This window comes from Saccopteryx leptura, chromosome 1 (assembly GCF_036850995.1).
Source record: "Saccopteryx leptura isolate mSacLep1 chromosome 1, mSacLep1_pri_phased_curated, whole genome shotgun sequence".
Lineage (NCBI taxonomy): Eukaryota > Metazoa > Chordata > Mammalia > Chiroptera > Emballonuridae > Saccopteryx > Saccopteryx leptura.
In genome coordinates this window covers 145,246,778-145,258,895 of record NC_089503.1, presented here as the reverse complement: position 1 = coordinate 145,258,895, position 12,118 = coordinate 145,246,778, and the positions used below count along the sequence as shown (strand labels likewise).

Here is a 12,118-nt window from a genome sequence, read left to right as displayed (position 1 = left end):
CTTCCTCCGCTCGCAACCCCGCCGATCGGCGTTCTCCTTGGTACGTTCCAAGATGGCGGCCCCCATGGTGCGGCGCGGGATTCTGCTGGCGCGGACTGTGCCACTGCCCCATCTCTGCCTGGCAGGTTGGTGGCTGCTGCCTTCGTGGCGCTGCTTCAATAGATGTCTGAGAACTCTGTTCATTGAATGAAGGGAGCAATGGGCTTTCAAGAAAAGAGGAAATGCTTCTGGGCTCTAGTTGCTAGAGAAACCATTTGGCGTGTTTGATAGCACAGTAGGGGAGGTAGGGGTCTCTGAACCATCTCCTTTCTTCAAGTAAAAGTGCCTGCTCATCCAAAAGTGTTAAAGTGCAGAAAAAGTCCAAGCATGAGTGCTTTTGCGTGTGATTGTCTAGGTTTGTGTGTTAGAGTGGTTGTCTTTTGCTAACCCTGAAAAGCCCAAATGTGTCCATGCCTTGGGCTGTGACAGTTTTCTCCCTCCTGCGGTTTCCTTGGAAGGGGGTATCAGCATTCTCCTCACCACCTCATGCTTGGCCAGAACTCCTGGTCTTCGGTTAGTGGAAGAAGTTTTCATTATACTAATCTAACTTTATCTGTTGACCTTGGACACAATTTTTAACTGACCTTTGGCTACAATTTTCTGTATAGAGACAATGAATGCCAAAGTTACTTATAAACTACTTTCATTTCTGAGTGAATGGCAAACCACTCAGGACCTGTTTAATGAATTTACTGATAAAAACATTGGAAAAAGTTTTCTTAACATTTCCAGAAGCTAAATCCTGACAAACAGTGTATATGACTATATGACTAAAACGTAATAACCACAATGTTCCCAATGCCTATTATCTCCTTTTCCTACACATCTCCTCTAGCCCCTCTAAAAAAGCAACACATACACTCTTGCTTACACTTCTTTAGGAATAGCTGTTAAATATCCACGTGAAATCACAGAGATGGCCACCAGGAGTGTTCTGAGGATTAACTGGTTGGTCTAGTAGTTGGTGAAAGTATTTAATGCACACATTAGGTAAAGGGGTGTGCACAGCCTGGCACCTCAGTAAGAATGAGCTGTTGTAGCTTTTTACAAGCATGTTTAGTTATGGTTATTAGTAAATGTTTCACTTTAAACGAGACCTTAGCTTATCTATTAGGGAGGGTATTTTGGTTGCTTACAATGTTTAGGGACATCATTTTAACAAGGAATGGAGATTAGGTAAGGGTGAATTGAGAGAAGTAAATACTTTTCGGTTAGCACTGTGGTCTTAGTTTTAACTGTTGAACTTGTAGTTTATACACCTATGCTATTCCATTGTGGTAGCTGCTGGCTGCCACATGGCTATTTAAATTAGTGAAAATTAAATAAAATTTAAAATTCTGGTTTTTAGCCATGCTAGCTACATTTTAAGTGTTCAGTAGACACCTGTGGCTAGTTGCTACTGTCTTGGACAGCTCAGAATTAAACATTTACCTCATTATAGGAAGATATATTAAACAAGCACTGGGTTAGACCATAGATGAAAGGAATCTTGAAAATAAGGAAATGGAGACTGTAAGGCAAGTAATATAGATAAGTAGAATAGTGCATTATGGATCATTATGTATTGGAAAATGTTGATAAGGAGCTTGACTTTGAATCATCAAAACATCTGAACCATTGAAGGATAAGAGACAAAAATACTTTATTTTGTACAAACTCATGGCAAATCATTATTTGAAACACTTTGGTGCTTCTATTGATTATCTGTAATTACATCATAATGGAGAAGGGGAACCCGAATGATCAAAAGAGTGAAAGGAAAATTTACTGAGATGAACCAAAAAGTGACTTCACTATATGAAGAGGCTGGAGGGAAGGAAACTTATTGGGCACCTAATACACAGGGGATGTTAGGCACTTAATACTGTGTATGTATTTAAGGTAGGCATTATTTCCCCGTTTTACATGTAAAGAAAGAGGCTCAAGACCTGGTATAACTTGCCCACATTTTCATAGCATTTATTAGCAAGGCAAGGATTCAAACTTAAGACTTTGTGACTCCAAATCCTATCTGAATCCACAATCACACTGCTTCCATTTGGACAGGAAACATGCTTGGAGACATTTGACTAAAGTCCAGAATAAGTATAAAATGAGTAAGGATATGGATAGAGCCAAATTCTAGTCCTTTGAGGCATCTTTTCAGAATTAAATGCAGAAAATATTTCTCTTTATGGTAGATAGTTAAGTTAGAAAATATGGTTGCTTGAAAAGCTGACTGGTTGAAGGGTAAGTGGTTCAAGTAGAGTTTATATATACTCTTGGGGGACTATATAGGCTCAGAGACCTAAACCTGGGAGGCTAATGTTCTATCCCCTTGCTACTTCCATGTGATCTCAGAGGCAGTGCCGTCATCATCATCTGGAAACTTGTTTGAAATGCAGAATCTGTTTCCACTTCAGACCTACTGAACCAGAATCTGCATTTTATCAAGATTTATGTGCACATTAAGGTTTGAGAAACTGATCTAGGTTTTCCATTTTGCCATTGTCTACCCAATTTAATGGACTGCCTGGCTTTATAGAAATGCTTTGATTCCATTGTTAATATACAGACTTTCCAACTACAGTGGTACCTTGAGATACGCATTCAATTCGTTCTGTAACCGAGCTCGTAAGTCAGTCAACTCCTATATCAAACTGCTGATACTGGACCTGTGCATCAACGCGCCAACTAGCGGCAGCTTCTCGAATCACGACTCGTATCTCGGAATTTCGCTCGGATCTCGAACAAAAATACGGACTGAGTCACAGCTTGAATCTCAAAAAAATTCGTATGTTCGTCTGTTCATATCTCAAGGTACCACTGTATTGTAGAGATGGAAAGAACTTAAATGGTGTGATTTATAAAGTATCTCAGAAAGATTAACATCCTGCTTATAGAGGCTTACAGGAAATGGAATGTCTGTCTTTCTTAAGTTATTAAGGATAGAGCCAATCTGTTTTTATTAAACTTTGAAATTGGAGTTATCTTTTCAGAATTAAATTGAGAAAATATATCTTCTTATAGTGGATAGTTAAATTAGAGAATATGCGTCAAAAATAGACTGGCCCCAATCCCTGGTCAGGACACATACAGGTGTCAACCGAGTGCCATAAATAAGTAGGACAAAAAAAAAAAATAGACTGGCTCAAGGGTAAACACGTTACTGAATTACCACAATTTGGAGACTTAAACAACACAGATTTATTGTATTATGGTTCTACAGGTCAAAAGCCCTACACAGGTTCTTACTGCCCTAAAATCAAAGTGTTGAAAGGGATGTGTTCCCTTTGAGAATCTCTAAGGGAGAATCTGTTTCCTTGCCTTTTTTGTCTTTTAAAGATGACCTGCATCCCTTGGGTGATGGTCTCCTGTCTCAAATATCTTCATAGTGAGTGAGCAGTGGCAAGTCAGGTCCTTTATATCACTCCTTATAATTGGGACATTACACTGACTTCCCGACTTCCTCATCCAGATATCATCACAGTCAAATTAGGACATTTTCACTACCTCAAAGAAAAAAAAATACGCAAACTCATTAACAGTTACTCCCCAATATCCCCTAAGCTTTCCTGACCCCCTACCCTCCAGATCTAGGCAACCACTAATGAGCTTTTCTGTCTCTACAGATTTGCCTTCTATAATATTTAGTCTTTTGTGACTGGCTTTTTTTTCTTACTTCTTTTTTATTTTAAGTTTTTATTTATTAATTTTAGAGAGAGAAGAGAGAGAGAGAGAGAGAGAGAGAGAGAGAGGCGGGTGGGGGGAGGGAGCAGCCTCAACACATTGCTTCCCATAAGTACCTTGACTGGACAAGCCTGGTGTTTTGAACCTGCAACCTCAGCATTCCAGGTTGACTGCACCACCACACTTCACCACCACACTTCGCCACCACACTTCGGCGAGACTGGCTTCTTTTTCACTTAGCATAATGTTTTGGAGATCCATCCATGTTGTAGCACGTATCAGCATTTCATTTCTTTTTATTGTCAAATAATATCCTATTGTAAGAATATACACATTTTATTTACCTATTCATTAGTTGATGGATATTTGCATTTTTCTACTTTTTGGCTGTTATGAATAATATTGCTATAAACATTTTCATACAAATTTTTTTATGGATACATGATTTTATTTCTCTTGGGTGTATACCAAGGAGTGGAATTGCTAGGTTGTGTGGCAACTTCACGTTTATATTTTAAGGAACTGCCAAACTTTTCTAAAGTGATGGCACTATTTTTCATTTTCACCTGAAGGTGAAATGAAGGTGCCAGTTTCTCTACATTTACATCAATGGCTGTTATGATCCGTCCTTTTGATTATAGTCATCCTAGTGGGTGGGATGTGGCATTTCAATGTATTTTGCATTTCCCTAATAGCAATACTAAACATCTTGCCATTTACTTGCTCGCCACTTGCGTGTCTTTGTATGTTTGCGTGTGTGCGCATACTTTTTAAAAAGAGATATTTGTTCAAATCTTCTGCCTGTTTTCAGTTGGATTATTTGTCTTTTTAAATTATGAGTAGTAAGAGTTATTTATGTATTCAGGGTACAAGTCCCTTATCAGATGAATGATTTATAAATGTTATCTCTCATTCTCTGGGCTTTCCTTTCAAGCACAAAATGTTTTAATTTGATTAAGTTGCTATTCATTCTTTCTCATTCTTTGAGCTCATGTTTATTGACCACTGTCATATGCCAGTCATTGTGCCAGGTGCTGGGAATACAGCTATGCCATCCTGTGAGTTACCTCAAATTTGACTTATTAGGTTTCTCTTATTTAGCACCAGGGTGCTGGTTTGCTGGGTAAGATGTTATTGTTTGCTTTTTGTGACACAAGGGTAAATAGCTGATCTAAGTTAGATGGAAATATTTTAAGGAGCAACTAATGGTTATGAAGTATTTAATTAATGAGTTAAGCAATAATTCAACAGCTGTTTTCAGTTCCAAGGAGTTCTAGGACTCACTTAGGCTACAGTTTAGTGGAAACAAATGGCTTCTAGTCCCTAAAGTTATAAGAACAAAATTACCAGCATTTTTACTCATAGTGTTGTAGGAATTTCAGTTTTCTGCATCTTCTACTTGTTAGAGGATGAATACATTTTGTCTGGAGCTGAATTGTTAACTGTGCAAAGTTGGTTACAGTATCATGTTAGAATCTTTAAATAATGTAGTAAACAGAACATATCACAAAGATATGTTTAATATAACATACATAAACTGAACCTGTTGTGAAACCATGCATGTTGAGATAGTTGTCTTTTTCCTCAGGTAAAAGATGTCTGCTTTCTGCAGCATATGTGGATAGCCACAAATGGGAAGCAAGAGAAAAAGAAGATTGTCACCTCGGTAGGTGCCTATGTATCATTTTCAGTCACTCCATATGTTTATGGTCATATATATTCATATGTATATATGAAATGATGCTTTTATGCTAATTCAATTCAGATGAGTACATTTTAGGCTTAAAAAGAATTAGATTTTTGTTTCACACGATTTATACTTAGTAAAATCATTTTTGCGTTGATGAGTGATTTTCCTAAATTATGTAAACAATTCTTTTTTTGTTTTTGTCCATTTTTATTGTATAGCTAGCTGCCCTGCAGCCTCTCTCTGTTTTACATTATCTACAAAGAAAAATATATTTTTTACTTTCATCTTTTTTTATTGTCATTTCTTAACATGTGGTCTTCAGAAAGCTCTATGACTCTCTGTTTTATTCCCAGGTGATAGATTTGAAAGCAGTATTAATAATCTCATATAAACCATTTAAGGAAAATAATTGGCTAACATCTCAGGCAGTAGGCTCCTAATTGTAGGCTCCTATTCTCTATGTTATATTACACAGATAGCAGTCTTTCTTTTATAAAATAAGCCCTAAAAGAAATCACTGAGCAGTTTATAGAAATGTACATGCTATATATATGTATTTTATTTATAACATCATTATGATAAAGTCAAATGATTGGTGATAGTTTTATGGAAATGATGTAATTTTTGGATCAGTTCCATTGCTGATCTAATATTTTTCCCCAGATTCATTTCTGTGCTTTTTGGGGGGGCTTATGTTAAGTAAGAAGAGAATCACCCAGTGTTTATGGATTCTTCCCATAACTTGGTTGGGGAGCGGGCAGGATTCTTTTATAGCTACCTATAACAGCTACATTGGGAACATCAGGGGGTAGGCTAGGAGTCTTTGAAGAACTCATCATTTTCTCCCTTGATAATGTTATTGCAAGAGCAGAGTTGGTTTGAGACCTGGAATTGGGTGAGTGGGCAGGGTCTAGCCAAAACAGAGCTGTGGAGAATCTGAAGATTAGTAACTACATGTTTGCACTGAAATGTAGAATCACTGTGAACAGCATATAATAGAAATGCAGATGGGTACAGCTGTGGTGTACTAGCAAAGTCAAATGCCATTCGGTATTATAGCATTATCATAAGTGACAGTTTTATTCAAAAAATGGTGAACAATTCTTGGTAAATTTCTGAATAAATCAAGTGCTATCTTTCCTCAATTCACCTAATAGTTGCTTTATGGAAAATTCAGCTTACTTTCAAATTATGCCCCCCAAAGTTCTTTGTTTTTATGTGTAAAATGGAGTTAGTTTTGTTAAATATAAATATATGTAGGTTTAGATTTTTTTTTTTTTTTTTGTATTTTTCTGAAGCTGGAAACGGGGAGAGACAGTCAGACAGACTCCCGCATGCGCCCGACCGGGATCCACTCGGCACGCCCACCAGGGGCGAAGCTCTGCCCACCAGGGGGCGATGGCTCTGCCCCTCCGGGGCGTCGCTCTGCCGCGACCAGAGCCACTCTAGTGCCTGGGGCAGAGGCCAAGGAGCCATCCCCAGCGCCCGGGCCATCTTTGCTCCAATGGAGCCTCAGCTGCGGGAGGGGAAGAGAGAGACAGAGAGGAAGGAGAGGGGGAGGGGTGGAAAAGCAGATCGGCGCATCTCCTGTGTGCCCTGGCCGGGAATCGAACCGGGGACTCCTGCACGCCAGGCCGACGCTCTACCACTGAGCCAACTGGCCAGGGCCTAGATTTATTTTTAATAGTGTGAATATCTGCCATGTCAAACATTGCATGATATGTGGACTAAATATTTTTAACTTTTTATTTGGAAATAATTTGAAATATATAAACAGTTATTAGAATAGTACAGAGTATCTGATACCCCTAGCCCAGATTTACGTATTGTCATCATTTTGACCCATTTGTCTTTGCTTCTCATTCTCTGTATGCACACTTTTTTTTAACCTCTTGAGAGTTTTTGCATATATTATAGCTTTTTATCCTGCATGCTTAATGTATTGTACCTGACATTTTTAAAGAAGCCAGCCCCTTTTTTAAATGGGATATTCTTCTTTTGGGATATTTCTGAGATTTCCTTATAATTAAATGGAAGATATGCTTTCTCAGGAGAATATTGGTGATACTGTGTCCTGAGAAGGACACATCTGAAATACGTGTTATCGATCTGTCTTCGCTGGTGATGTTAACTTTGATCACCTAGTCAAGTGTGTCTCATTTCCCCAACTGGAGAATTACTCTCTTTCTCCAACAGACAATTTGTGGGGAGATATTTTAATATGCAGATATCCTGTTTATCAAAAGTTTCCCCCTGGATTGAGCATCTATTGAGGTATCTTGCCAGAATCAGTCTTTATTATGACAGTTGCAAAATGATGGTTTCCCAACTCCATGAATACCGCCACATTAGCTAGTTTTCAGTATTCTACTGTAAGCAAGAGCCTTCCCTTCTGTCCCATTTCTTTCTTTGAACTACATATATTTATCTATTCACTATCAATATGGTCTTCTTCTGGATTGTGGACTTCTCTTGTTTTTTTTTTAAAGTTTTTTTTTAACTGATTTTACAAAGAGAAGAAGGGAGCAAGAGAGACAGACAGACAGAAACATCAACCTGCTACTGTACATGCCCTGACTGGGGATCGAACCCACAACCCCTGTGCATAGGGAGTATGCTCAAACCAACCAAGCCATCCAGCCATGGCTTTGGTTTTTCTTTTAATGATTCGTTACCATCCTTCATTATTTGGGTGATCAAATTTCCCCAGGTTTGGCTAGTAGAAGTTGACTCTTAATGTTTCAAGCTTATCTTTTACCTTTCCTGCTCTAGCCCTGGAATCATCTATTTCTCCAAGGAGTCCTGGTTCCTTTTAGTAGGGAATGGTATTAAAAGCCAAGATCCATGTACTAGATGTCCTCTTGTCACTGTGGAGTTTTTGCTTCTTGGCCATTCAATGTATAGAGGTAGGAAAATATGTATACATATACATATAAACATACAGATATGCATATATGCATACATGTACATATTTTACAAATATTGACTCCATACTGAAACCTCTAATTCCAGTGCATCCACACATGATTCTTTCTTGCCTTCCTCTAGTCCATAGTTGTGTCTCCTTTCCATACTGAAAACTGGCTCCCAACAGGGCTGATGTTTTGATGTGTTGGACAGTGTCGGCATTGCAGGTTATCTGATTTTCTTTTATTCTGCCCATTAAGTTCCAGTAATGCCCTTTTGTCGTTCTAACAGTAAAAAAAAATACCCCTGTATATTCTAAAATGCCCTTTAGGGCCAGTCATACTGCTTTGGAAACCACTGTTGTAGTGATGAAACCAGTATGGACTCCATTATGTTGCAAAGCTTGTTCTGATGTACTATATATAAATTAAAAGAAAAGTGCTATGGAAGTACAGAGAAGAGAACAAAGAATTTCAGGAAAGCTATTGTTAACACTTTCTTGGGTATATGAAGGGAAGATTAGTAAATGAGACTTATATATGGCACCTTGGTATGGGTTATGTCAGCTGCCTGTTACTCTGAGACAAATCTAGGGGAACATTTTCATGGATTCCTGAATAAGCAAAAGCTGTTTGCCAAAGAATGAATGTAATAATCTGCAACAAATAAGTATATAGGAGTAGTTGTCTCCTTGTCTGTTAAGATTATTATACTTGGAAAAGCAGTACCAGCTACCATTTACTCAGTACTACTTGGCCCCAGAATACTCTTTGCATACCTGAATCCGCGCCCAGTCAGAATAGATTTTCCCTCGCCCCGTGTTCTTACAGCAGTTGGTTATGCAGTATGATGTGGCAGAGTCTGCATCTGGGGGACAGACATTTAGGTGTGAACCCCCACTCCCCAGATTTCCAAAACTATGTCTCTTAACTTCGGTTCCTGTACCTATAAATTAGGGATGATGGTACTGCCTGCCTCAGCCTGACATACAGTAGGTGCTGTGCAAATATATATGTGGAATGTATGAGTCCCTAGGCCCCTTGATTTAACTAATATTTAAAACGTGTAAAGTGAATAAGGTTTTACAACTCAAACTGCTGTGAAGGAAAGGAGGCTATATGAGACAATTTTTATGTTCCATTTCTGTGTAATAGAATGTGATTAAAACAAACATTTGCTTCCACGTGCTAGCACATGTTTTCCTTAACTCATATCTGAGGATTTGGTTTGAGATGTTGGCCCTGAGAAGTGAGGGCAGGGCGTGGTCAGGCGGCGCGACTGATGCAGCCTGCGGTAGATCGGGCAGTAGGTGGCAGTGCGGCCTCTCCCGAGGCCTCCATGCTGCCGTGGAGCCCATCGTTTGGAGTCGAACCTTTCCTGAAGTCTCCGCGTGAGTGTGCTGGAAGGGCTGCCCTCAAGTATGTGGAGTGATGTGATTGGGCGCGGTGATCTGGTGCGGGCTCGCCGATTGGAGAAGGATGGAGGGACGATGTGAAGCATTTACTCCGCGCGTCCCCATTGGAGGGCGTTGGGTGGAGTGGAACGCGGCGGAGAGGGAAGAGGTGTGGGTCTGCGTCTGCGCCTTCCATCTGCTTATTTCATCTCTGCCGAATACTGTGGAGCAGGCGTTTTGCGTTCTCGCAGATAAGCTTGCAGCTTTGGCGCCTCCTCTCTTCAGTCTCATTGGTGGATTTCTATAGAGCCTTGAGGGAGAGCTGAGGAGGACCTGTCCAGCTGATACGAAGGCAGTTTATTACACGGAGGTCTTGACACTGTACCTGCACTGCAGCCTAGGAAGCAGACAAAAATCGAAAGACAACCTCTGTTCACTGCTAGCAGCGTACCGGTTTCTGCGCAAAACATTTCACACGCATCATTTCATTTAATGCTCACTGCAGCCAGCTAAGGCAACTGCTATTATCCCCTTCCGAGGAAACAGCGCATATCCCGCGGTTTGCTTTAGGCTATACAGTATTATATTGCCTTTCCTCTCAAAAATAGTTTGCTCAGTGATAGCTGTAGTACCTGCAGTTCTATCATAGAGTCTTCCTTGCACTGAAGCAGTGGATGTCTTGCTTTTCTAAAAAAAAATAAAAAACAAAACTTTTTGAATGCAGTGTAGTATATATTGAGAAGTGCACAAATCATAATGTAAAGATTGATGAGTTATCACAAAATGAACAAACCTGTGTAGGATAGAACATTCCTGCCTCTCCAGAAGCCCTTATTCCAGCTTCCACTTTTCTTTTCACGGGTAGCCATTACCATGACTTCTAACACCATAGGTTAATTATTTTTAAATGTTTTTTAATGGGAAATCTAAAAGATATACAAAAGTAGCGTGGTATAAGGAATCCCCTTTACCCATCTTCTGCCTTCAACAGCAGTTAGCAGCCATGGCCAATCTATTTAATCTCTACTTCTCTTTCCCCCATCCTATACTGATCCTTTGGATTATTTTGAGGCAAATCCCAGGTAATATGTCATTTCAGCCATAAATATTTGATTGTGTACTTCTAAAAGATACAGTTATTTTTAATACCATTCTCACACCTAAAATAATGTTTAAATATGAAATATTCTTTCATTTTCACATTTCCCTGATACTCTCATAAATTTTTTAGTAGTTTGGTTGAATCAGGATGCACTTAAGGTCTATACAGCACAATTGGTTATGTCCCCCACCCTTCTCTTGCCTCTTTTTAAATCTTTTTCTTTTTTATAGAAACATATGAAAATAGAAAGAATAGTGTAATGAGCCCCATGTGCTGTCATGCAGCTTCAGCAGTTACCAGTTCCCTGCCTGTTGTATTTCATCAATACTCTACGCCATCACCAGATTACTTTTTAACAAATCCTTGTTATCAGATCATTTTATATGTAATTGGATATGTACTTCTAAAAGATAAGGATTAAAAAAAAAATAACTATAACACCATTCTCATATCTAAAAACTAGTAATTCCTTAACATCATTATATATTCCACGAATGTTCACATTTCCCCCAAATATCTTACAAATTTCTTTTTAATTTGAAGTTTCTTGAAATGGGATCTGGATAAGGTCCGTATTTGTAATGTATTGAGAAGTCTCTTAAGTATCTTTTAATCTCTAAGTTTCTCTCTTTCTTGTAATTTATTTGTTGAAAAAAACAGGCCTTTTGTACTATAGAGTTGCTGCCCATATTAGGAATTTGCTGTTTTTATCCTTATGGTGTATGGTTTTAACATGTTCCTCTACCTTCATTTGCCCTATAAAGCTGGCAATTAGAGAAGAAAGCTTGATCAGAGTCAGGGTCCTTCTGTTTTTGTTTTTCTTTTGGCATGAATTCGTCATAAGAAGCGTTTGCCTTTGTTAGAAGACACAGCATTGTTTGTCCCTCTGTGGTGTTAAAGGCCATTCATGATCATTGCTTATTAGATCTATTATTTCATTAGGAGCTGCAAAATGTTGCTATTTTAGTTCTATCGTTTCTTACTCATTTATCACCCAGAAAACATTTATAAAAGAATTTCCTTTCATCAACAGTGGAGTTGTCATCAGATACAGTTTGCATACATCTTGCAGAAGATTGAGCAGTAGGTGGCAGTGCGGCTTCTTTGGAGACCTCCGCAGCAGCCTGTGGAGCCCAGCGTCCGGGTCCCAACCATTCCCGGAGCCATGCAGCCTTTCAGGAAGCCTCCCCTGCGTGTTTTCAATGAATTGACCCCTTACCATCTTCCATAGATGATCAGTGAAGCTTTTTGTGGGTTTTCTTGTTGCTGTTTTTTTATTATTAATATCATGAATTCATAGATTTAAGCAATTTAATCT

At 38.9% G+C, this 12,118-nt stretch overlaps 1 protein-coding gene across 2 annotated transcripts in view; it reads left to right on the top strand.

The window, feature by feature from the left end:
- The first annotated feature begins 8 nt into the window (after positions 1 to 8).
- The window catches only part of MRPS27 (mitochondrial ribosomal protein S27), a 93,604-nt gene continuing 81,494 nt past the window's right edge, over positions 9 to 12,118 (top strand). Inside the window, exons 1-2 of one of the 2 annotated variants that reach the window (XM_066376944.1) lie at positions 9 to 125; positions 5,297 to 5,374. In XM_066376944.1, coding sequence (XP_066233041.1) covers positions 53 to 125; positions 5,297 to 5,374 — 151 coding nt within the window. In that variant the 5' untranslated portion in view covers positions 9 to 52. Of the gene's footprint in view, positions 126 to 5,296; positions 5,375 to 9,861; positions 10,051 to 12,118 lie in introns of those variants that run through there. The other variant, XM_066376955.1, reaches the window with a different exon arrangement.